This window comes from Protopterus annectens, chromosome 1.part1 (genome assembly GCF_019279795.1).
Source record: "Protopterus annectens isolate FY-2018-M chromosome 1.part1, PAN1.0, whole genome shotgun sequence".
In the NCBI taxonomy this organism is placed as follows: Eukaryota; Metazoa; Chordata; order Ceratodontiformes; family Protopteridae; genus Protopterus; species Protopterus annectens.
The window spans coordinates 13,515,150-13,541,894 of record NC_056726.1 but is presented as its reverse complement, the minus strand read 5'-3'; the positions used below and the strand labels follow the sequence as shown (position 1 = coordinate 13,541,894).

General features: G+C 40.9%; 1 protein-coding gene across 1 annotated transcript in view; it reads right to left on the bottom strand.

Annotated features, from left to right (window-relative positions):
* The window catches only part of DOP1A (DOP1 leucine zipper like protein A), a 2,183,138-nt gene that overhangs the window by 646,853 nt on the left and 1,509,540 nt on the right, over positions 1 to 26,745 (bottom strand). The window contains exons 25-26 of the mRNA XM_044073353.1: positions 21,417 to 21,472; positions 1,138 to 1,242 (exon numbers count right to left, since the gene is read on the bottom strand). Coding sequence (XP_043929288.1) covers positions 1,138 to 1,242; positions 21,417 to 21,472 — 161 coding nt within the window. The remainder of the gene's footprint in view (positions 1 to 1,137; positions 1,243 to 21,416; positions 21,473 to 26,745) is intronic.

The window sequence follows — 26,745 nt, the reverse complement described above, 5'->3', positions numbered from 1 at the left end:
ACAGGGTTTGCATTAGCATGCATTTTCTGAAGGACATGAAGTCTGAAACTTGAATGTCTGTCATAATTTAGTGACTTCAACTTCAATGATTTGCCATAAAACCACAAAATGTACGAAAAACAGATCAAAAATATGAGGCAAAAATCTTCATAGTCTGCAAAATTTTGATTGGTTGAGAGGTGTGCAGGAAACTACAGTACTTCTCTAGTTACGTGCATCTGGGTCTCACTATCACCTTTTTTGTTTTAAGCATCTTTATTAACATCACATACTACTGTGATATGACTGCCCATTCAATTAAAAAAGAGAAAAATCATCACAAAGATTTTTTCCCTTTTTTACACATTATATAACTAACAATTATTCAATGTAACGTTCATAGATTGCTCAAGTCCTGCCTTCCTTAAAATATCACTCCTTCAAAACATTATTCTGTACGTATTGTTCTCAAACATTCTATTTATTTCTCTGTAGTTTATTTCTTACCTTTTCTAAAGATCCCACCTACTGTTCTTTTATCTCCTTCACAACATTCGACATCTGGGTTACAGCTGGTTTTGTTTTTGATTTCCACTTCCTAGTTATTGCTTTTTCGTCAGCCAACAACATGAAATTAGCAGGGCCTTACTGTGTCTACACAAAATAATTTGCACCCCCAACATTTTTGACAAAGAACACGGAAGGGAATTTCTGAAATCAACTTGTTGCATCCCCCCCTCAAAAAAAAAAGTTCCACACCTCCCTTACTATCACTAGTTAAATACATCTTAAAATGAACTACTCTAAAACCACAGCATCGCAATTCTTAATTACAATTATGCAATACTAACATGCCTTAGAGACAAAGGATCATCACAAGAAAGAAACATCACATACTGTTCATTCTACGCAAAATATACATAAACCTGGGATTAAATCACTTCTGCATGTCAAACAAGACTTACAAGAAATATATATTTTAACTAAATGAAACACACTACTGCCCAGTAAACTGTTCAAAATTAAGATGCGATCAAACTGCAATAGTATAAAGTTAATAATAAGCAATGACAAACTCCATTTCAACAGAATATATTCATTCTATAAATACAAATACATTTTTCTTGTATCACAGAAAGAAAATAAAGTTTTGATTACCCGAGTATGATAAACTGTCCAGGTGGAGGTAACCCAAGCTGAAGTGAATCTTTAAGAAGGATGAGAAAGGATGGCCAGCTGTCCACTAGATTGGACACTGAAATTCTGTAAAGAAATTGCAAAATACAACATTTTCACAAATGCATGCTCAAGAAAATGACTAGGATACAAAGTAAAAACAAAGAACAAGTGATAAAATAATTTCTGCAGCTGTCTGCTTGACTTCACTCTGTATTTTATATTGTGTTCTTTGTGTGCATTTTGTACTATTTTCTTTGTGTCTTACTAATCCATCCATCCCAACCCCCCTTTTCTCATTTTTGCATATGTGCTAATTTTAGATTTACTTCAGGTGCTGGTACTATCTTACTTACAAAAGTGAACAAAGGGCTGAAGTACGCTCTATGGCCCAAGCTAATAGACTAGAATGAGACATGAGTAAACAGCTCTGCTGGTAATGTAGAACTTATTTCTGTTGTATTATATCCACCCAGTCTCTAAGTAGGCATTCCTCACCCCAGACTTATATTGCATTGGATACTGAGCTTATATTCACAGTATCACCTGTCAGACATACTACAACAACAGCATCTAGTAAGAATTTCCATAACAAATTAAATTACTTGCAGAAATCAATGACTGCCTAGATACTACAGGACAGTCTTTCAGCTCCTTAGGAAATGACAGTTTGGAGGGGGTACGGAAAGAGGGAGGGATGCTGTACTGGACAGACCAGGATGACAGGATCTAGTGTTATGGTAAGTACATAACTTCCAAAGCCTATTCATCTGACTCATCTGATATGAATGATGGGTCAGAATATGAAGTTACCTACTCTGCCGGCTGGCATAATAACAGGATGTCACTAAGAATTGTGGCTCCAAAGAAGCCCTGGCCCTGGATAGCCTATCCATCTTATAATGTTTGTGAAAGATATGCAATGTACATCATGTTGCTGCAGCAAAAATTTCATCCACTGAAGAGTTTCTGAAAAAGACAGTGGAAGTCACTACTGATCTGGTGGCATGAGCCTTTGGTCTGCCAGGCAAGGACTTGTGATGAGATACATATGCAAATAAGATACAGTCTGATAGCCATTTAGACAAGGTAACCTTAGAAACATTCCTTCCCAGTTTACTTAAGGTGAATGAAACAAAGAACTGTGCATCTTTCTTGAATGGTTCGGTTTTATGAAGATAGAATCTCAATTGCCTGTGACTATCTAGGGTATACAAAATGTATCCCCTGTCATTCATCTCACTTGTCTTGTCAGGATGGAATAAACTTACATGTGTAGGTTAGGTTCAAGCAGATTTAGTACGTACAAACACATCAGGAAATGAGGTAAATAACTTTAACTTAGATAAACTTATAAATAGACTGACTACAGCTCTCATCCATGTTCACTCTCTGGCTGCACTCTCAAAATGGCACTGAAGCCTGCATATGCCTGATATTTATATGCACGTTCAGTCCTTAGAAATGCTTCTTAAAGGTACCACACACACACATATAGTCTACAGCCTCCTTCTTTGAGAAAATAAGTTATGCATCATTTACGACATTGATTGGCATGCAATAAATACAAGATAATTCTCTGACATGCAATTATACAAAACTAACTACACATAGTCAATCACATCCAAGTTGCTGTGTATTTCACACTAGCTTTAGAGATACGACCATATCGTGTGACATAAAATCTGGAACCGGGTTTAGCAACTGGAACAGTCACTGCTGAATGTTCAGTTTTAGGAATATCAGGAACATTATCAGGAATAGAAACTGGAGTTAAGACATGTTCTGCAACAGGAACATTGTCTGGGTTGCTCTGAGATTTAGAGTCTGTATCACAGGAACAATGCTGCGATATCAATTCTGATACAGGAAGAAGATGTCTGCGATTTCTCCTATACTCCATACCCCTTAGATTTCACAACATAGGATCTTGGCTCAGCACATGTACCTGTTACTTGACCAATCTGGTTGAAACCTTTCACTGTCTGTATCCTCACCGTCTCTCTTTTTTTCAATGAACGAAGAAATCTGCTCATCTTATCATAACTGTACTTCTGAAAATAACATTTTTGGAGTAATTGTGCTGTGATGGCTTAGTTGTTCTTAGCTTTAGGCCTCAACAAACTAGAACTGATAGGCAGTGTTGTTCTGGTTTGCCTAGATAAAGCCTTGAGCAGGTGAGCCAAGTATATCATCACAGGGTATGTTTCTAAGATTGAGTAGATTAAAAAACACGCTGGTACTGTCACGCTTTGACTATACTAGTAATTGCTTTGCACTCTGTACTGCATGTTCAGCTAGACCATTTGACTGTGGCTATTCAGGACTAATAGTAACATGTACAAAGTCCCATTCTCTTGCAAATCTCTGAAACAATTGACTGGTAAATTGCACACCATTGTCAGATATCAGCTTATAAGGACTTTCATGTACTGAGAAATGACATTTCAGCTTAGTATTAACAGTAGTAGACCTTAGGTTGGGTAACAAAATCAATCACAAACCAGTTTGAATAGGAGTCAACCAACACTAAGTAATGCTAATTGTTCCATTCGAATATGTCAGTGGCAACTGTTGACCAAGGAAGTTCAGGAACCTGATTTAGCTGGTGTTTTTTTTTGCAAATGTGGTCTACTACTACTGCATACTGAACAAACAGAAAGTACTTTCTCAATGTCTTTTGCTAGAGAAGGCCAAAACACTAGTCCTCTGGCCCTTCTTTTAGTAGATTAGGACCCTGGATGATCACAATGCAAAATCTAGATATATTAACATTGTAAGGAAGCAGGAATAACAATTTTAGGACCTTTGAAAATAATGTCATCTTCCATCAACAACTCATCTCCTTAAGGAAATAAGGTTGTACTTCAGGTGGTACACTTGATTGTTTTGATGGCCATCCTACCTGGATGTAGTGGTTAAGCTTTTGCAAAATAGGATCAGTCGTTGCATGATCTCTCATCTCATCAAGTCTTGTAGTCAAAGAATTATGCACTTCCATGACATCTAAGTCAATTTTCTGCATGAAGCTGTTCTGTTGTATTTCTGGGTGATCTGGATAAGGTATCAGCCAGGTAAAGAAATTTGCCTTTTGTATATACCATTTTGAAGTTGTACTTTTCTAATTTAAGCATCATTCTTTGCGATCTTGCTGGAGTGGAATGCATAGGCTTCTTTAAGACACTAACTACAGGTTGATGATCAGTTTCAACTTGGATGCCTCGATCATAAATATAATCATGAAACTTGGAACATGGAAACACAATTACCAAAAGTTCCTTCTCAATCTGGGCATATTACATTTCAGTTTGGGTAAGATTTCTAGATGCATAGGCTACTGGTCTACACTCTTGAAGAAGAACTGTGCCAAGTCCAAGCTTTGAGGTGTCACAGGAAAGAGTAACTGCTTTGTTGACATCATAGTACCTTAGTGTGGGCGGGATAGCAATTTTCTGCTTAAGATCATGAAATGCTCTCTAGAGCTGTTCTAGTCATGACCATACAACATTTTTGCATGTTAGCTCTCTCAAAGGTGCTGTCAATTCACTGAAATCTGGTATGAACTTGCCCAAACAGTTAACCATACCAAGAAAATGCTGCAGAGCTTGAACATTACATCTCAAGAATAGCTGCTTGCCTAGATGGGTCTGGTCATAACCCAGTACTAGTAAATAAATGACCTACACATGTGACTTCTGGTAGTCTGAATTTGCACTTTAGAAGACTGAGCTTTAAATTCACTTCACGTGCTTTGTCCAAAACTTTCTTGAGGTTTCTGTCATACTCTGCTTCACCACTGCCTCCAACCAATAAATCGTCTTCTATCATGGCACAGGGATAATCTGAAAATATCTGTTTCACTGCATGCTGGAACACTTCGATTGCAGAATTTTTTCCAAATGGCATCCTGATAAATCTATATCTTCCAAATGGGATACTGAATGTAATCAGTAGTGAAGATCTGCAATCAAGCACTACTTGCCAAAATGAACTCTCTGCATCCAGGATGGAAACTACAGTGGCATTTGGTATAAGAGCTGTGACTTCTTCGACTGCTCACTTAGGATGATGAGGTCTTTTCAATGCCTTATTCAAGTCTCTTGGGTCGATGCATATTCTGATTTCATCTGAACCTTTTTTGTGAGTTGTTACCATTGACGATACCCATTCAGTTGGTTCTGTAACTGGACAAATCACACCTTGTTACACCATTTTATCCAGCTGAGCTTTAACTTGTTCTACATTGCTATTGGAATTCTTCTTGTCAGTCTTACCACTGGACTGACCTCTGGTCCATCTTCATAGGCTACACAACTAGAATCTTGCCTAACTTGTCATAAAAAAAAATCAGCATATTCTGAGAAAATAGCATCACTGAAACTAGGACTGGGACATGTGCTTATATGAAGAACTTCTTTAGTAAAAGAAAGCAAGTCCATTCTCAGACTGTCTCTGACACTCAGCAATGACTGCGCAGGTCCTCGCACTATGTAAAACAACTTGTAACTGTTCCCGGCCAAACAACATGAAAGCAACTTTGAATTTCTTCACCTCCATATGCAGCAAGTCTTGCACTAGTCATATTAAGTTCTTCACCAGCTCTCACTTCAGCAAATGTTTCTGCTGACATCACATTACACTTTGAACCACTGTCCACTTTGAGCTCAGTGGGTTTACCATGGATTCGGACAGTACAAAACAGTTCGCCCTTTGCTAATAAATCAACTGCACTGACCTTTTCACCAATTACTGATACACAGTCTACGTGGAAAGCTGACTGGAACCCTATTTGATCAATCTGCTTTTTTGAGTGATCTTTCTTTGTAACTGAGCAAGGTTTACTTGACTTGCAAATCCTTTGAAAATTATTCCATTTTTTACACTTGTGACATTGTTGACCAAATGCAAAACATTTTTCTCTTTTAGACTCATGGTTGGCACCACAACTGCAACAGTTAACAATAAAGCTTGACTTGGGTTTTGCTGATTCACCCTGGTGCTGTACTCAGCAGTGCTTGTTCTGCACTAAGCATGCTCTTTTAACTAAACTGGTCTTGGAACTTGCTAGAAAACTTTGGGTTTTCCTTGGGGAACCTGCAGAGGTAGCAGGTTTCACGTGCCTAGACCTGTTTATGCTTGCCTCATATCGCATACTATCTACGTTTGCTCTACAGCTTGTTGAAACCATGCGCTTGTCAGTTGCAAGCATACGTGTGCGCCTTTCTGTACAACAGCTCTGCTCAATGTTAAGTCTCTGTCCTGAAGCAAAACCTTTCTCAAAGCAGCACTACTGATACCACATGCAAGCCTGTCCTTTATTAACTCATCTTTTAGATCAGCAAACATGCAAGCTTTACTCTTGCTTCTCAAGTCAGTAATGTAAGCTGCAAATGTTTTTCCTGGCCTTTGGTCTCTTGTGTAAAATAAATGCCTCTCTAATGTAACATTGGTCTGTGGGTTACACATTTCTCTGAATTTACATTTCAAACACTCAGGATCTTCTCTTGATTCAGCCTGTACAACAATATGACAATTTTCACCTTCACCTTCATACACTGCTGGTGCATAACACAAATGAACTCTATCAATGGCCTCTGACCCAGCTAGGTTTAGCAAAATGAATGCTTTGGTGTGTGCATCTTTATGCGAGTAAGCTGCTTGTATAAAAATATTGTACTCTTGTTCAAATATTCTCCAATTCTCTCCAATATTTTGATCAAATATAAGTGGTGAGGGTTTTCAAAATCCGTCTGCCATGCCAGCAACTTATAATAAAACACAATGCAATCCAAGCCCACTTGTAACTGCACGAACACACACACACACATACGTGTGTGTGTATATATATATATATATATATATATATATATATATATATATATATATATATATATATATATATATATATATATATATATATGACAGAAATTTATGCCAGTACTTGTAACTATGCACAACAGCACAAAAAGCCTTTTGAGAAACTGAACTCTGTGAAATACTTTCGAGTAATTGAATTCTGCAAAATACTTTGCGAAATAACTTTCTCTCTCGGGCACTGTAATATTCTCAAAATTATTGTACTGTAAAGTCATTTATCATCATTTTAAGAAACATTTCAAAGTAACTGCACATTGCAAATAAATAGTACACAGCACACTGAAACACTTCCAAAATGGCTGTACTTTTCTAAGTAATTCATTACAATGCAAGAAAGTCTGTAATGGCGGCCACCTGTGAGTAGACACACCCAGCACAAGAAACTTAATGGCTGTATACTGACTGCACTTCACAAAATAGTTACACTTTGCACACAATAAACCCTTCGGAATAAATGCACAGTAATAAACACACACTGTGAGCACTTTTACACCCTCTGTGATGTTTCGAATAACTCTAGTTATGTTATGCAGAGCTTTAGTTAATGCGTAATAACTATTTATGCCAAAACACTGTAACTTGTAAAATGCACTCTCTTTGCTTCATTTATGCTTAATATGGCCCGTTCTGCCCTTTGTTATAGTTGTTTTGCCCATGTAATCTCTTTTCTTGTGCTCGTTTTACTCTAAATATGCTCATTTAGCAATTCCGAGGTGACACTGAACCTCATGTACTTTTCTGTTAATTGCTTTATCAAATATCTTAACTTTGAGCATTTCAATTAATTAAAGGTTCATAGGTAGGAACTAGGCTATTGGCCCTAGGGCCTATATAAGCCTAGCCAAAAAGGAACCCTGGCTTTCACCACCCAAGAAAATTATTTTCCTGTGCACCTGTCGATCAGAGCAAAAGAAGTGATCCCCGGGGTGAATTTCCTGTCTCCCATGCAATCATCAAGATTTTACTTGAAGAGTGCTAATGAGGAGCTTTGTTTGATATAGATAGGTAGCTTGTTCCAGAGTATGGGAAGTCTCTGGGACAGGAATCTATCCCTTCAGCATGTTCTGTTTATTGTGGTGACAAGGTTTAGGTCCCTAGAGCATGTAGCTCAGAGGGATTGGGATTTCTTTAAGTGAAGCATGTCCAACAGCTCTGGGTTTGACATAGCTTTGTATGTTAGGCAGAGATTGCCTCTGAGTAGGCGATATGCGATGGAGTAAAGCTGGAGTTTTTTGAGATGGTCTGCACAGGGCATCTGTTTGAGGCCGGTAATCCTCTTTGTGAAGTATCTCTGCAGCCTTTCCAGTTGTTGTAGATGTCTTGTAAGGTACATACCAAAAGGGGCGCTGTATTCTATAATGGGTCTAATGAGTGATGAGAAGAGGGGAAGAATTACCTCTTTTTTTCCTGGATGAGAAACCTTTTGTGATGAGGTGTACCACGCAGAAGGATTTCCTGACTACTGTGGCGATGTGATTATTAAAGGAGAGACAACTGTGCACCTGTGTCCCAAGGTCTCTTATCACACTTTCGGTGTTAAGTAGACTACCGCCTATGTGGTAGTTCATGGGTACAGAGTTTTTACCAAAAGGGATGTCAATGCACTTTTTGGCATTGAGCTTGAGGCCATGGCTTTGACACCAGGCATCTGTCTCAAAGAGGCCCTTTTGTGGAATGTCCACATCGTTAGGAGTTTCGATTATGGCTCCTAGTTTGCAGTCATCTGCAAACTTCGTTAACCAAAGACCTTCTGTGTTAGCCTGTACTTCAGAGAAGTAGATACCAAACAGAAGAGGACACAGGACTGAACCCTGTGGTACTCCACTTGTCACTGGTCTGAAGTCGGATTTAGAGTCTGCTAAATTCACAGTGTGGGTTCTGTCAGTAAGCCAGTTGGCAACCCATCTTGTGACACAGGGATTTATACCTTCTTTAGTGAGTTTATCTATGATTCCAGAGTGGGGGATGGTGTCGAAAGCCTTGGTGAGATCTAGATAGGCTGTGTGAACCACCTTACCCTCATCTACGGCTTTGGTGACCGCTTCAAAGAAGTATATCAGGTTTAGGAGACATGATCTGCCTTTTACAAACCCGAACTGGGTGGGTTCAAGAGTTTGAAGATTACCAATGTCATTGTTTATAAGTTCCATGATGATACTTTGCATAGCCTTGCAAACCAGGCTCATCAGGCTAATGAGGCGGTAGTTCCCGGGGTCCGTGATGACTCCCCCTTTGTGGAGTGGGATGACCATCACTGTGTGCCATTCAGTGGGCACAAAGCCTGAGGTAAGGCTATGATTGAACATGGTACTTAGGTGGGGTGCCAGTTCGTTCTGTAGTACGTGTAGAAAGCAGCCTGGGATGTTGTCAGGTCCCATGGATGCTGTGTTCTTAGCTTTGGAGAGTGTGTTTTTTTTACGATTAACAAACTTTTTATGCCTTTTATGCTATTTGTTTGCTTAGTAATGCCTTTTGTGCCCTTGCAATGCTCTGTTTTACCTCTTTTAACAAAATAATCATTCATGCAAGTTTTCATTACCTTTAACTTATTTCTGGCCTTTTTCTCATTCTCATTTCTCTTATTCTGCCTTTATCTTTACCTCTGCACCTTGTATTTCTGAAAAGTAGTCTCTGGAATTCCGGTTTTGACACCATGTCGTTCATCTCTCTTGTCTTGTCAGGATGGAATAGACGAACATGTGTAGGTTAGGTTCAAGCAGCTTTATTAGGTATGAACACATCAGGAAATGAGGTAAATAACTTTAACTTAGATAAACTTATAAAGAGACTGACTATATCTCTCATCCATGTTCACTCCCTGGCTGCGCTCTCAAAATGGCACTGAAGTCAGCAGGTGCCTGACATTTATATGCACGTTCAGTCCTTAGAAATGTATGCAAAAATTGAAGTAAGAGGTACCAACACGATCTGAATTTTTCACAATAGATAATGTCCAACCATTAGGCACGATAAAAATCCAAAACTCTTTAATACATGATTTCCTCATGTATTAAAGAGTTTTGGATTTTTATCGTGCCTAATGGTTGGACATTATCTATTGTGAAAAATTCAGATCGTGTTGGTACCTCTTACTTCAATTTTTGCATACATTTCTTCTGTTTTGGTGAGAGGCACCTTTAGCTGAGAGTTGTTTCCTTATCCTGACAGTCCTTAGAAATGTTTCTTAAAGGTACCTCACACACATATATTCTACATCCCTCTTGGTAGCATGATTTGTAAAGAACATGGGTAGGGTATAAAAGAACAGGTTGATTCAAATTTCAGATTTTTGGAAAAAAATTAAGACCTAAACAGGTACGTAAAACCAAACTGCTGTAGTGCTGGGATATCGACATATACAAAATATTTTATGTTCAATTAATGGTCCCTATTGAAATATCAGCACACTAAAAAGAAAAAAACAAAAAGACCAAAAATGCAGGAGAAGAATGAATCTCAAACATCGCTCTTCTCCTTTAAACTTATTTTTTTTTGCAGGGGACAAGCCTCCCCACAACTTCTAAACTTATATCTACCAGCTCAGAGACTGCTATACCTCAGAGAAAAGGGAAAGTCCCATGAAGGCATCTCAGACTTAGCAAATGTAAGCCCATTTTGTCAGCCATACAGTCTCAGTGTTTTGGGCCTCACTGTAGCAGGTCCTGACATTTCAAATGACTATGTTCAATCAATGTCCAAATAAAGACTCAACTACACCAATAAGAAGAGTTTAAGTTTCACTTCTTGCTAACTAGCACCTGCTAATCTGATGCACATTATATTAAACATCTTGTGCTATATAGTAAAATTCACTGTGACATCTTAGTTTAAAGTTAATGTACCAAGAAAATAAAATACAGTGCTTAATGTGTTTTTTTAACAATATTCAAGAAACAACATCACTTGGTTTAAAATATCTTTCGTGCTAGAAGGTGTGGGGGGGTTAAGAACAGCTTTATATATTTTTATTTGATGTTTGTTACCAGGTAGGTACGTAACTTTACAGAAACCGTCCCTCTTGCCAAGGTTTTTAACTAACATGCAATGGTAATTCATGATACTGTTTTATTTATTTATTTAACATTTGTTTACTGGGAAAGTCCAACGTGGAACAAAGCCAATTTTCAGCAAAGGCTGGAGTGAAAAGCTCCAGATGCATGTCTTTGTATGTGGGAAGAAACCAGAGTACCCAGAGAAAACTGACACAAACACAGAGAGGATATGCAGACTCCACACAGAAGGTACCCCAGCCGAGACTCGAACCGGAGAACCTCTTGCTGTGAGGTGACACTGCTACTGCTGCACCACTGCGCTGTCCAAATTTACAAGTTATTGCAATTTGTAAATTACACAATTTGACCAGGACCAGATTACTTCACATAGTTGCATGAGTGCACTTTAAAAGTATTTTTTTTGAAGTTACAAAGCACTATAACTGCAATCTCTAAGACAAATTGGTATTAAAATTATTTTGTATGCCTGCCTCATGCTGCCACATCTACAAGTATACTTCACCCATATATGAGAATACCTGTTATGCTAAGGAATAAAGCAGAACAAGAGATCAACAGAACTAAAAGTGACAATAACAGATAAAGCCTACCTAATGGGTTAACAATAGTTACAGTTGTGAAACAAATTATTTTTAGAATTTCAAGACTCTCAACATCTGAATAATGTGGTTCAAACAGAGCATTATTCACACGATGGTGCAGCAGTTAGCGTTGCCGCCTCACAGCAAGAGGTTCACCGGTTCGATCCTCGGCTGGGGTGCGTTCTGTGCGGAGTCTACATGACCTCCCTGTGATCAAGTGGGTTTCCTCCGGGTGCTCCGGTTTCCTCCCACATCCCAAAGACATGCTGCTGGTGGATTGGACACTCTAAATTGGCCCTAGGTGTGAGTGTATGTGTGCCTTCCGTGGAAGGCTGGGTGCCGGGCTGGCAACCCGACACCATAAAACTCCACTGCCAATTATGAGTGGACAGGTGATCCGCTGCGGTGACCCCTAACCGGGAAAAGCCATATGAAGAAGAAGAAGCTAAAGAGTCTGCATCAAAAATGCCCTGTACAAAATACTTTTCTGAGCTAGACACTAAGCATAATTTCTAGGAAATTAAGTTGGATGAAGTTAATTCAAAACTGTGTGCATTCAACACTCCTTTGAGAAGGACCATGATTTCAGGTTCATTAGTTAAGATTATTGAATTTTTTAAATATTGAAATTTATATGGTCGAGAACATAGGATCGACATTTTAAAAACTTGAAAAATGAGAAAACAAAAAACAGTGCTTTTGCAGGGGGAAGCCCCCTTTCACCCCCATACCCCCCGCTAATTATATATACAAACTCTGAGACTGCACTACAGTGGGGAAAAGGTCATGTTCCCCAATCCCGATTGTACCGTGATCTCTGTACAAAATGTTCAACTTTTTAAAATGTGGATCATATATGGTCTCGACCATATGAATTTCAACATTTTAAAAATTTGATAATCTGAACTAGATCCCCTTTTTGCTACAAATTAAAGTTTTTTCTTCCTTGAATCCTCCTCCATATATGTGTGTTACGAACATGTGCTACTGTCATTACATGCTCATGAATGCAGGAATTAATAACATTAAAAACTTTAAGGAAGTATCCTGACCGGACTTACTTGGGTCAATGAGGATAATATCAAAGTATTTTTTTCATGACGTTTATAGAACTTCAGTTTCCAATGGTAAAGTATAGGGAGAATGATTTACGTACAACTGTACCTGTGTACTATATATGTATTCTACCTATGTTTCAAATTTCAGCTGTATACCACAAATCTATTAATTACGTTTATTTTTAAATTAATATTTTTTTGTTTGTTCTCGCCACTGTAAATGCTGATGTGCTGCATACCAATGTAAAAATATGTCTTTTGTAATTTGTGTGTATACTGATCATGTCTAAATAACTAAATGTATCTGTAATTTTTCTATGTGGAGCTTTTCTCCCCGGGCCTCTGCTGAAAAAGGGCCTTTTCGGCTCAGTCAGACACCCCCAGTTAACAAATGTAAAATAAATAAATAACAGAGTTTAAGTTTACTTTTAAGTTGAAAATAATGTTATCATAATTTATGTGCAATAGACTGTGAGACTTGCAGCTGTCTTTTACCAAAGATGCAATAATAATGTGATGTGCAAAAAAAGTTATATTTAAATTAAGTGTATTTATTTCTCAGAATAAAAACAAATGAAAAATTAAACAAAATGCAGTTGCCTTAATGCAGTTGCCTTTCCAGTAAAGCATGTAGCAGAGTCACAGAAATGTGTGAAGCTCTGTTAAAATCCTACATTTTTTTCTGTGGAACTGTTGTATACATTTGAAAGTGAAACTGTTCTCAAGCAGGCAGGTACATGCATTGGCAGAGTTTTTCCACACACACACAAAAAAAAACTACCATAAATTGACTGCAGCATCATCAAGCCACAGTTAAGGAGTTAAGGGAGCATTCTCCAAAACTATTTACACATGCGCACACACACACACACACACACACACACACACACACACACACACACACACACACACACACACACACAAAGCAATACATTTCAAGCTGGGAGGTGCTACCACAACTCCAGAGGCAGATGTTGTGCTGCACATCTCCTAGGCCCCTTGTCTGTCAAAGAGGGATGGCCATGATTTGTTGAGGCAACATGGCAGTTAACCGGTTAAATCTCTGTCACACAGCTCCAAGGTTTGTGGTTCAGTTATGAGCTCTGGTCACGGACTGTGAGGACCCTGCATATTCTGCCTGTGTGGGTTTCTCCTGGATAATCTAGTGTTCTGAAGCCTCCAAAAACATGCTGGCTGACTGGCTGCTCTAAAATGTCCATATATAGTGGTTTTACCCTTGCCCTTGTAGTCTTGGCTGAAAAGGGTCTATGAAGATCAACACAGGTAAATGACTACATTAAAACATAAAATAAAATGAAAAACCTCAGTGTCTTGTTACTTTAGGATGAGGATGCTGCCCATAAGGATTAGGAGGCTTTGTCTAAGAACAGACTTAGCTCCAAGATTATGTTATCAGTGTCTACTCTTCTGTCTTCATCACCTTCTGGTGGCACTCTCCAATAAACCTGGGGCTGCAAAAGAGACCCTCCCTACTGGGCAGTCTCAGCTGCTGCCATTTTCTGAGAAGAGTAGTAATCCCAGTGCTTCTTCCACCTACATCTTTTGAAGAATGTGTTCAAACACTGACAGTTATAGCAGCGCCTCCCATTCTTCTCCTTCCCTCGTAATAAAGACGATGCAAGTCATGACTTGTGATCTGACAGTCACGCCAACACTTTGATAGACTAGCTGATTCAGGCACTAAACACAGAAACTCATCCATAACATAAACCAAAATGAGATCTGAATTGTGTAATTAGCAGAAAAATATTGGTGGACTTGTGGGCTAGGTGAACAATCCTGGTATAGTACTTGATGTCACAACAACTGCTGGCATAATTTGTGTGCAACCTTGAATGCAGATGCTTCACAGAAAAACAGCTAAGGAAAATCTCCAGTATTAGAGCTTTCCAATTATATAAATGCACTGAGTAAAAAGACAGCTATTAAACAAATGAAAAAAAATGCAAAAATAAATAAGATGATGACACCAACTTGTATGTATAAATGTCTTCCTCTTACCTGCTTTTGTCAATGCAGTACTGGACTGGTACACCCTAAGGCACTGTAAAAATAGTTCTGAGGCAGTGGGCCCCATGTAATTAACACAATCCAAAATTATACCACCTGAGAGTAGATGGCAGTCAGTCTTACTTTAAGCAAATATACTCAACATCTATGCCTGCCTCCTAAATAACCTTGTCTACTGGTATCAAGTTTTGGCACAGTTAACTTGCTCCTATTTCCATCCATAGGAATTGAAAATAAGAAGTTATGTACCTACCATAACGTTCCATGTTAGTTGTCTTCTCTCGCCTTCTTTCTTGCTTGATGGGTTCGGAGCCGATCCTCGGCTCCGACTCGGCACTTGCTAAGCTCGAGAGTCACTTTTACCAGCTCGAGGCAGCCCCATATCCCATGATGCAAGGCGGTAAGTACCCAGATCTCGTTTGATGACAAAGGGCAATAGCACCAAGCATAAACACTTCCCAAAGGAAGAAAGAAAGCCTACAGGATGGAAGAAGGACCAGCTCTGAATGGTCTTCAGCATAATAATTCCTTGTAGAAAAGGTCTGTCCAGGGCTGGGGAAGGAGGGAGGTCGAGAAAGAAGGCGAGAGAAGACAACTAACATGGAACGTTATGGTAGGTACATAACTTCTTAATGTTAAGTTGTCAATCTCGCCTTCATTCTTGCTTGATGGGACCGCGTCCCTAGCACCTCTATCCTGGGTGGCTCAATGGAACAGACTCTTGAGGACTGTAGAGCCAAAACTGGCTCTGTCCCTGGAGGCCAAGTCCAATTTGTAATGGGAAACAAAAGTATGAGGAGTGGCCCAAGTGGCCGCTGCACAAATAGTGTCTAAAGGAAGTCTAGCTTGAAAGGCTGTAGAAGTAGCTAAGCTCCTAGTTGAATGTGCTTTAGGTTTTGAGCACAGCTGTTTTCCCCTGAGCAGATAAATTTCAGAGATGACAGAAGAAAGCCATCTAGATAAGGTCACTTTAGAGACAGGAAGGCCTTTCTCGTTATCCACATAGGAAACAAAGAGTTGATCGGATTTCCTAAATTGTTTAGTTCTGTCCAAATAATATCTGAGTTGGCGGTGGACATCAAGATAATGTAGTTTTTGTTCCGATCTGTTTGAATAGTTTGGAAAAAATACAGGGAGATCAATGGATTGATTCAAATTAGTCTTTGAGGCGACCTTAGGCAAAAAGGTCGGATTAGTTCTCAATGATACTCTGTCTTTGTGAAAGACCAAATAGGGGGGTCGAACCGATAGAGCATGAAGTTCAGACACCCTCCTGGCCGATGTAATAGCTACTAGGAATAATGTTTTCCAAGTAAGAAATTTTAGGGAGCAAGAAACAGCTGGCTCGAAGGGGGGAAGAATCAAGGATGTCAGCACTAAATTTAGATCCCATTGAGGAGGAGGATTCCTGATTGGAGGCTTTAGCAGGAAAATTCCTTTCAAGAAGGCTCTACAAAGCCTATGGGACATAATATTGTGATCTGCATCCCGACATGAAAGTTCGAGATAGCAGCCAATTGAACTCTAACTGTGGAAGAAGAGGAGCCTGCATGAAAAATCTCCGCTAAGAAGTCCAAAACTGCCTGAACTGGGGCAGTGAAGGGATCAATATTCTTGGCTTTGGCCCAATAAGAGAAACGTTTCCATTTGCTTGTATAAATCCTCCTGGTAGAGGATTTTAAAGAAGCTACTATGATGTCTCTAACAGGGTTAGAGATCAAAGGAAGCCTGGCTAAGGAAGGAAGTGGAGCAACCATGCTGTGAGGTTGAGAGAAGGGATAAACCGGTGCAGCTGACCGGATTGGTGAATCAGAAGATCTGGCACTGGGTCCAGATGCCACGGCTGCACCAAAAGGTGACGATGGAGGAACGGAAACCAAATTTGTCGAGGCCAATAAGGAGCAATGAGAATCATTTTGGCTCTCAAAACGGTTGCTTTCTGGATAACTTGAGGGATCAGGGAAAAGGAGGAAAGGCATAAAGAAGTCCCTGGGGCCAATCCTGGGTCAGAGCGTCTCTGGGGGGATGGCCTGACAGAGGGAAGAGAGAGAAGAAGTCTGGGCATTTGCTGTTTTGGGGAGTAGCAAAAAGATCGCAACATGGGCGACCCCATTCCAGAAAAATCTCCTCCACTATAGATTGCTTGAGAGACCACTCGTGAGGCATGAGAATAGCTCTGCTCAATCTGTCCGCTAAAATGTTGGTTTTCCCAGGGATGTGCGTTGCTACCAGAAACCGATGAGAGGAGATCGCCCATTGCCAAAGTCTGAGCGCTTCTCGACACAAGGGGTAGGACTTGGTTCCGCCCTGTTTGTTGATATACCAAACTACAGACATGTTGTCTGTGTGGACTGCAATTGTCCCTACAGGAAGAAAGTCGTTGAGGGCTTGCAACGTTAAAAGCACTGCTGTCATCTCTAGGACATTTATGTGCAGGTGGTACTCGAACGGTTGCCACGTCCCATGAACCATCCTGCCCTGATAATGCCCCCCCCACCCGATCAGGGAGGCATCCGTGGTGACAGTGGCTACCGGGGATGGGGGTACAAAGTGTCTGCCTTGGTGAATCTGGGGAGAAGTGATCAACCAAGCAAGATGATTTTTGCAAATCTGTGTCACCAGAATTTGGTGACGCATTGGAAGTTGTTGGTAAGACCACTGAGTGAATAACATCCACTGAAGAAGACGCATGTAGAAGCGAGCCAGGGGAAGAAGAGTAATGGCCGCAGCCATGAGACCTAATACCTTTAGAACCATTCTGGCCTGTACTTTCTTGTTGGCTAGAATGATCCTGACATGACTTTGAATGTCTGAAACTCTTTGGTCTGTAAGGGTAGCTGACATCCGAACAGTGTTTAAGTTTGCGCCTATGAAAGTAATAGACTGGCAGGGCAATAAGGATGACTTTTCGAAGTTGATCGAGATGCCCAAATGAGAACAAAGATTTATTGTGTAATCCCTGGCTTGAACAAGCTGATGCCTGGTGGTGGCTGACAGGAGCCAGTCGTCGAGATACGGAAACACCTGGAATCCTTGACGTCTCAGGTGAGCCGTGACCACTGCCATGCATTTGGTGAACACTCTGGGGGCTGTGGTGAGACCAAAGGGCAGGGCTCTGAACTGGAAATGACTGGACCCCAGCTGAAAGCAGAGAAATCTCCTGGAGCGTCTGTGAATTTTTATGTGATAGTACGCATCCTGAAGATCTATTGAGCACATCCAGTTGTCCTTCTGCAAGAAGGGCAGAATCGACTGAAGAGTGACCATTCGGAATCTTGTCTTCCTCACAGACTTGTTGAGTCTGCTGAGATCCAATATTGGTCTCCAGTCTTTTTGGGGACCAAAAAGAACCTTGAGTAGATTCCGGGCTCTGAATGGTCTGTTGTAACTGGCTGAATGGCTCTTTTTTGCAGTAGTTTTGAGACTTCTAACTCTGCAATTTCCCTTAGACCGGGTGGTACATCTGGAAGGGAATTTGAGGGATAGAAAGGACTTTCCTCGAAAGGAATTTTGTAACCCTCGGATATGATCGACTGTACCCATCTGTCTTGAGTGAGAGAACGCCAGGCTTCTGGGTACAGCGATAGTCTTCCCCAGACTGCCTCCAAGGAGGGACAGCCGGGCAACATCTCAGGGATGCTGAAAAGGCTTGTCAGAGAGACTCTCTGTTTCCCTGGTTTTGTGGACCCCTCTGCCTCTAGAGCGTCTGTTGTTGTTACCCCTCTGCCTCTAGGGGTAAACTGACCACGTGAATCGGCGTGACTCCTTGGGATTTATGGAACCACATTTTGCCACCCTTCTGTCCTTTGGGATAAGGTCTAGAAGGGTGGAAAATGGACTCCACGCAGAAAGAGTTTTGCCGTCCTGCTCACACCTGGTCAACGTTTCCTTCACTTGAGGGCCAAACAAAGCTGACCCATCAAAGGGAGAGTTTGTGAAGGACGCCTTAAAGGGATCTGCAAAATTACATAGCCGCATCCAGGCTTGGCGTCTAAGAGCCACACCTGTACCTGCGGCCCTACTCGCTCCATCAGCAGCATATGATATCAGCCGCATGGAGGAGTTTGCAATGGAGTTAAGGCTTCCTAGCTGTGAAGCAATTTTTTCCTGAGCCCCCGCAGCTGTAGGATCCTGCACAACTTCACCTAGCTCCTTAAGGATATCCCTTTGGAGTCTGGTGAAGTGACAAAGGTCGCTGAAGAAAACATCCGCTTACCATATCTATCCATGGTCCTAGAGTCCTTATTAGGAGGATGGACAGGTACGGAAGGATCTGCAAGTTCCTTCTTGGTGGCAGCCGCCACCACCATGGCATCAGCGGGGACACCTTTTGTAAGGAATTGCTTGTCCGACGGGGCAGTAATAAATTTAGAAGGCCTCCTAGGGACTGGCTCTACAGAGTCAGGAGCAGCCCATGCCTTTCGAGCAATAACCTGCATAAGGGGGTCGAAAGGCGGAGACACCCAGGAGGTGGAGGGCCGAGATCCAAACGCCTCCAGGTATACTGACTCATCCTCAGAGGGATTATTGGTGGGCCAGTTTCCCCTCTGTCTAAGGAGTTCTAGGATGTCTGAGAAGGAGATCCCTCTGACTCATCTAAGTCAGTATCTGAAGTGATAGACTCGGGGGAGTCTACGTGTTTCCTCTTACAAGTCCTCTTCTGCGGAGGATCCCCTGACAAATCAGGAGAATCCTCGGAAGAGGGGGATATTCCCAGTGGGGAAACCTGAGGCGGAGGATCTCTGGGTCCTGGAGCAAGAGAAGTGGCAGAGATGTCAACAGGCACCATAGAGGGAGGAGCTAAGGGAACAGACTGCTGGCTGAGACCAGTGGCCAGCACACTCTTCATCACCTCGAAGGCTCCCCTCCCAGGAAGGTCCGAGAGAACCCGCTCCGAAGAACTAGGAACTCCAGGACCCACCGAAAAGGAGGGCTCCGAGGCAGATGTCGGAGCCGAGCTCACCAAGGCCGAGGCTCCAAGGGGAAGAGCGGGCTCGGACAAGGGTCCGATGCCACTCACTCCCTCGGAGGAGACCAGGGAAGGCCGGCCACCGAATCCCTCTAAGGAAGGTCTGGAAGAGGAGATAAGAGTAGAGGCTGAAGGAGCAGAAGGGGGTATCTGTCCCTCAGCCATAGCAGAAACCATTCCCGAAGACTCCAACTCAAAACTCTGAGGCAGAGTCGAAGGAGGAACTGCAATGGGGTGTGGACTAATAGTTGTCTGCTGAGACGGACTATGTAGCATTTGGGCCAGTGCCTGTGACTTTAGTAATCTACTGTCCACTCTCTCCAAATCATGGTCAGAAAGCCTGGATGACCTTGAAGATCGGCTCCGATGGCTCCGCTCCGAGAGGAGAGGCGAAGGCGGAGCCGAAAGTATCGGCTCCAAGGAAGGGGACCTAGACCTCTTCCTCGAAGGAACCATCGGAGCCGATGAAACCACAGAAACTGTCGGAGCCGACAACTTATCGGCACCGACAGGTAGCTTCGATGCATCAGCTCCAGCCGGAGCCGATACGGCCATAAATGTAAGGGTGTCGGAGCCGATCGGAGTCGACACCGATGCCTGGGCCCACATGGTGGTCGGAACCGATCGGAGCCGACACCGAAGTGGTCGAACCAGAGTCGGCACCGATAGCCATCGGTGCCGAAGGTTTAGGTAACCCAGAATCGGCTCCAGCCGGAGCCGATCTCGACTCTGAATGAGTCGGAGCTGAGGCCACAGGCTTGGACACAGAAGCCTGGGCCTTGGAAGACTTAGAAGTCTTAGATGGGGCCAACTTAGCCGGAGAGCCCTCCGGCTTAAGAAGGCCCCTCAAAATCAATTTATTTCTTCTTTCCTGCAGGACTCTCTGGCTAAAAGAATGACATATAGCACAGGAGTCCTGCAGGTGAAGAGGCCCCAGGCAGTAAAGGCAAGAAGTGTGACTGTCTGTCAGAAACATCTTCTGACAGCACGAGTCACACTTCTTAAAGCCTGAGACCCTTTCCTTAGACATGGTGATAAAACACACACACACAACACCAGTCCAAGAAATTAAATTAAATTAAATATACCAAAAGGTATCAATAACAGACACACACACACACACACACACACACCCTAACAGGGGGGGGATGGGATGGGTGAAAGTCTGACTAAAAGTTATGAGGAGACAGGGAAATTTTCTGTCAGAAAGGGATTAAAACTAAGTTAAAACTAATAATTTTAAGGTTTTTTGTAGAAAGGGGCTAAAATAGTAAAGTAACAATTCACTTACCAGGATCTGGTAAAAGGAGGACCTCATCAGCGAAGCGGCAAACGAGATCTGGGTACTTACCGCCTTGCATCATGGGATATGGGGCTGCCTCGAGCTGGTAAAAGTGACTCTCGAGCTTAGCAAGTGCCGAGTCGGAGCCGAGGATCGGCTCCGAACCCATCAAGCAAGAATGAAGGCGAGATTGACAACTTAACATTGTAAAAAGACATAAAAAGTTGTACATATCTGCTGGAAATATCATGCATGGAATTCACAGGGGCTAAAGACTACAAAAGTATGAAAGATTAAGTGGGCTCACAGGTCTGATATATTTTATAAATGATTTTCCCAAAATATACATGAATGCACCTGACCATACCTCATTTCACTTCATTGTGTTGATACAAATGGAACATCAATACACAACTAAATTCAAACTAATCAAACAAAATATTATCTTACCTTTGAACATAAGCATAGAAAAACTGCAACATGCAGACCTCCAGGGACAGATGCTTCTAAATTAAAAAAAATGAGAAAAGCTATAAAATAATAATATATAAACTGACCCACATGACAGTGGTTAAGATTCCTTTTCTGTCTGTCGTAATCTGAGTTTCTAAAATGCAGTACCTATGCAATAATCTTGTAATATTCATTAATGAACGCTTCAGTCCCCCCAACAAACAATACACAAAATATGCATTTTAAATGTGCAATTTTCAGAAATTATAATGTTGAACATTATATCTGTACATCCATGAAGAAAATTAACTGTAACAATACCTATAGGCAAAATTAACAATGATTCAACTGGCATTTGTTACATCACAAATTAAGCCCACCAAACCAAACTGCACTTTCTAATGTTTCCTCACAGCATATTTACAGTTCTTACAAAAGGAGTTCCCATGTTCCCATGTTAGCAAAGAGCAAGCTAACTGATTTATTTTGTTAAACAAAGCATAAACAGATTGTTATTACCTTCAGTAACCTCACTGCTGTTTTGCAGAACATACATACTAGAATTTATGTAGGGCGGCATTCTGGATAACCTGCTCCTCTTGTACACTTATCAGGAAATGCTGCTCATGTATAGAATCTGGATAGGGGCTTTTGCCAGCTTTCAAACAGCATCTGCCAGGATTCCTCTGTCAGACTGTGCACTTCTGAAGCCTCAAACACAGAACCACCTCAGTCTAGCACTATGACATCTTAGAGTTGCCACAGTGTCCAGCACTATGATTTCTTAGAGTTGCTACAATGTCCAAGTCTATTAAATATCAGTTCTTGGTATGACAACATTTGCAGATGTTTTGCAGAGAATGCAGTGGGGTCTTTACCGATATGGAAAATACATGATACCCAAAATCAACCAATCAATAAAAGATACAGCATGTCAGCAACATTTCATTCTGATGCTTACTTCATTTTGGATTCACGCATTACCCAGTACAAAGGAGTAGGGTAGGAAAGAATTTTCTGTGCAATGTTATTCCAAGTAAACAACTACTCAAACAATTATATAATTAATATTTACTATAAATACAAAAAAATGTTTAATGGATATTGTGATACATTTCTTATACACAAGGCTTGAGAAGCTACCCCAGATGTAAGTAGGACCCACAGTGCAGTGTGTGGTTACTATATTGCAGTAACTCTTTCCTTTTCTGATATTAAAAAGATGATGCAGGTTACAAGGCAGCTTCATAAAGAACATTCTGGCACAAGACCTAAAGATGCAGACAAGATGTTCAAAGGATATCTAAGAGATAAAACCTGCAGAGAGATTTGTAAAACAGTGGCTATGAGATTGCTGAGGTTCACACTTTCTTACTAAACTTGTGGCCAAAAAGATCATCAAGAAACTCAGCCATATTACCCATATATCCCAGTAAAAAAATGTTATCACCCACCCAGCCACCCATGTTGTTTTTTAAGGTTACTACTGAAGTGCTCTACTTGATCCTACATCATACCACTGCACAAAGGCAGCACATCTACAGAGTTTAATAACTATAGGCCGACAGTGATTCTCTCCCCCTCTCCAAAATATTAGAGAAATGCATCCATATGCAGCTGATGCAATACCTAACCTCAAATAATCTCCTCTCAGAAATACAACATGGCTTTAGGTCCCAGCATAGCACCACTACCGCACTGTTGCATTTTTCCAATATAATAAAACCAACCTAGAAACAATGGTCCACTTATGTCTACTATGTTCTTAGACTTACTTGTCAAAAGCAACTGCTCATTCGACTCTGATCAATAGGACTGTCTCAATACTCCTTGTTGTGGTTTCTTAGTTACCCATCTGCAAGGCAACAAGCTGCAATGACAACCAGTTAATACAGGTGTCCCTCAGGGCTCTATTCTGGGAGGTCTTCTATTTAATATATTTATTAATGACCTCCACTTACCATGCTAGTTTAGTTCAGCATGCAGACAACTCAACGTTAATATTTGTCGCCACAACAATAAATAAGCTCCAAGACATTACCCAAAAATCTTTCTCCTCTCTAGAAACTTGGCTCAAAGAATCAAACCTCCTACTCAACCACAAGACTAAGTTAATGCTTTTTACCTCAAAAGTTGCCAAAATCAAAAGCAATCTTTTACCATAAAGTCAGCAAATAATACTGTTATTGAAACTGTAACTCACAGTAAACTTGTAGGCATTACAATAGATGACAATCTCAAATATGACCAGCATGTACTGCACAGCATTAAATCTACACACCAGAAATTAGGCTCCCTTTATAGAATCAATGGATTCCTTAAAGGTACTGTAAGAAAACCTCTAGCCACCACCTTCTTATTGCCAACTCTCTTATATGCTGCTTCTATCATAACAAACTTAAAAAATACTCAAAGAAAGAAACTTGTCTTCTGCTCCAATAAAATAGCCAAATTTGCCACCAATCTCTGCCAGGGTCTATGTCACAACAATGAAAGATTAAAATCTTGAGCGCTGGAAACACTGAAATTCCATAATATCAAAACCTTTATTGTGGGGGGGCTGCTCCCCTCACACCCCCCGCTAATTATATATACCAACTCCGAGATCGCACTACAGTGAGGAAAGGGCAAATTTCCCGATCTTCACTGCTTTGTGCTCTCACAAAACACACATCGATATACTACATTTTCGATGTTTTCAGCACTCAAGATTTTAATTTTTCGTTCATCTGACAGGGACCCTCTCCGTCATAGGATCCACCACTGTAATACCTTAAAGCAATTAAACTGGCTTGAACTACACAACTACCTAACATTTTCACAACTAACTACAGCACACAGATTCATTTATCATCCAGAAAAATGCCCTGCACTACAAAACTTAATAGTGCCTTATTGTCCGGCAAGGGACCATTGCTCTAGCATCAAATTTGGTACTTGCGTATTATCGCAACCAGATTTTCATGGTCGTGAAATGTGCATACCTCCACAGATCCGAGTGCAGGAAACACTTACCACTGTTACTGTAATTCCTCAGAAGTGGCTAAAAACTATACATGACTGTTAGGAACAGGAACAATTTAAGAAACCAATCTCCCTGTCTTGTGTGCATTGCTTTGCAGATGCATGCCTGATTAAGAATGGCTGCTAATGCCCTGTTGATTGTGGTCTTATTATCATCCCCTGAAAATTAAGCAAAGGAGATGTACGGAAGAGCAGCTTCTCTGTTTTCAGTCAGTTCTGTCTTCCCATACCTATTCCTGATTAACTCAAGCATGCAGTGTTAACCAATGTGACTTCCCAGGGGAAGACCGGTAGTGGTTGTGCTTTGCGGGTTACTTGGAGAAGTATGGCAGGAGTTAGAAAAAGATTCAAACTATGAAAATCAAATCCCCATAACAACAATTGCAAGTAATACTGTCATGTAAGAAATGTAACATTACACTGCTTTGTCTGGTTTACATTTTTGTGATGCAGAAGGGTGATCTACACGATTATGAGTACGTCTCTAAGCAGACCTGTCAACAGTTTGAATCATTCTCATGACAGCAGCCGTGACAACTGAAGTGTGCGTGTGTACTGCATGGCAAACAGGAAGAAGGCTTGCACAACTGTTACTCTTCCTGAAAGTAAGGCAAACTGATTTCTAATCAGTAAGGATGTCAAACTAACACCTTATGGTGTTTCCCACAGTTGTTTTCATGCCAGCATGCCAATTTCGCAACCACGAAAATCTGGTTGCGATAATACGTAAGTACCTCAAATTTTTATTACTTACAGTTAAATAATGTTGCAGGAAACTTTCTCTACTCCCAGTAAGTTGCTAAACTCTGGAATAGTATCCCCACACAAATAAAACTCTCCAGCAAACTCAGTTTTAAACCACTGCTTAAACAACATCTTAACCAGTCCTAGTCCTGTACATGCTCATCACAAGGTTAAGACTTTATTTGGAGAGTATCATACGGGGACATACTCTCCATGAACAGAATACTCTCAACCTCTCACTGAAATGGCAAAACAATTTTTATACATAACTTCTACTTGTACAATCCACTAAAATGCATGTGGGCTCTCTCTTTAGTAACTTCCACGTCTGTAAAATCTTAGAATGTGTAAATTTGACTGTTTGTGTATAAATGTAAATAGAAATTTAACTACTCTAAGTTTAACTGGAACTTTGTATAATGCAATGTAAGCAAATGGAGCTTTCCTCCCCAGGCCTCATCTGAAAATGGGTATTACCCAGTTGGACTTTCCTAGTAAACAAAGACAAATAAATAAAATAAAATAAATATGTGAGGCAGTCTGTTCCAGTAACTGGTGATACATTATGTAAGTTATCCTTCCCATCACATGGTGTTGCAAATGTGACAGTATACTTTTAGGTCTCTAGAGTAGGTGTTTGCTTTACCACCAGTTCTATATAGGTAAAGGAGTTCAGAGAGTGCTGGGTCATTCATAACAATGTAGGTCAAGCAGAGATCACCCCTCAGGAACCTGCATTACACTAAGCAGAGGGAATATCTTTTAGTCTAGTGTAGCAAGGGTGCTGAGACATGAGATACTTTTGGAGAGGAAACACTGGTTTCTTGAGTCTGTTTAGATTCTTAGCAAGGTACATGAAAAAGGAGGCATTATATTAAAGGATGGGATTACCATGGAAAAAGTAGGGGGGAGCTATAACTTATTTGGACCTTGTGGAGATACCACATATGCTAAGCAATGCAAAGTAGAAGAACTTTCTGACAATGACAGACATAGTGGTCAGAGGACAGCTTCTTATCAACATAGGTACCCTCATCCCTGATGACTGTGTTAAGAGTTAAGTAGAATGTTATCTATTTGGTATGCAGTAGTGATGCTACATTTACCAAAGGAAACTATGATGCATCCCTTGCTATCAAAGGTAAGCCAATAAATAACATCCCAGCTCCAACTGCAGAATTTGACTATTAGAATGGGATTTGATAACCACCTTCAGTTTATAATTATCTGCAGACTTGGTTAGCTGTAGTCCTTTCATATCAGCTTTCATACCTAAAAATTATATATCTAACAGGAGGGGGCCCAGGCCAGAGCCCCATGGGACAACATGTGTTACATTTTTCTGTCTAGAATAAATACCCCTAACCTTAATATGAGGATTCTGTCAGACAGCCAGGTATCTATCCTGTGAATTATGTATGAGTTAATTCTCCACGGGGAACATTTTCAATACTCAAAAGGGTTAGAAAGATCCAGGTGGGCAGTGTGAACTACATGGCCCTTATTTATGGTGTTGGTAACCACAGTGAATAACTCAACCAGGTGAAGGAAGCATGAT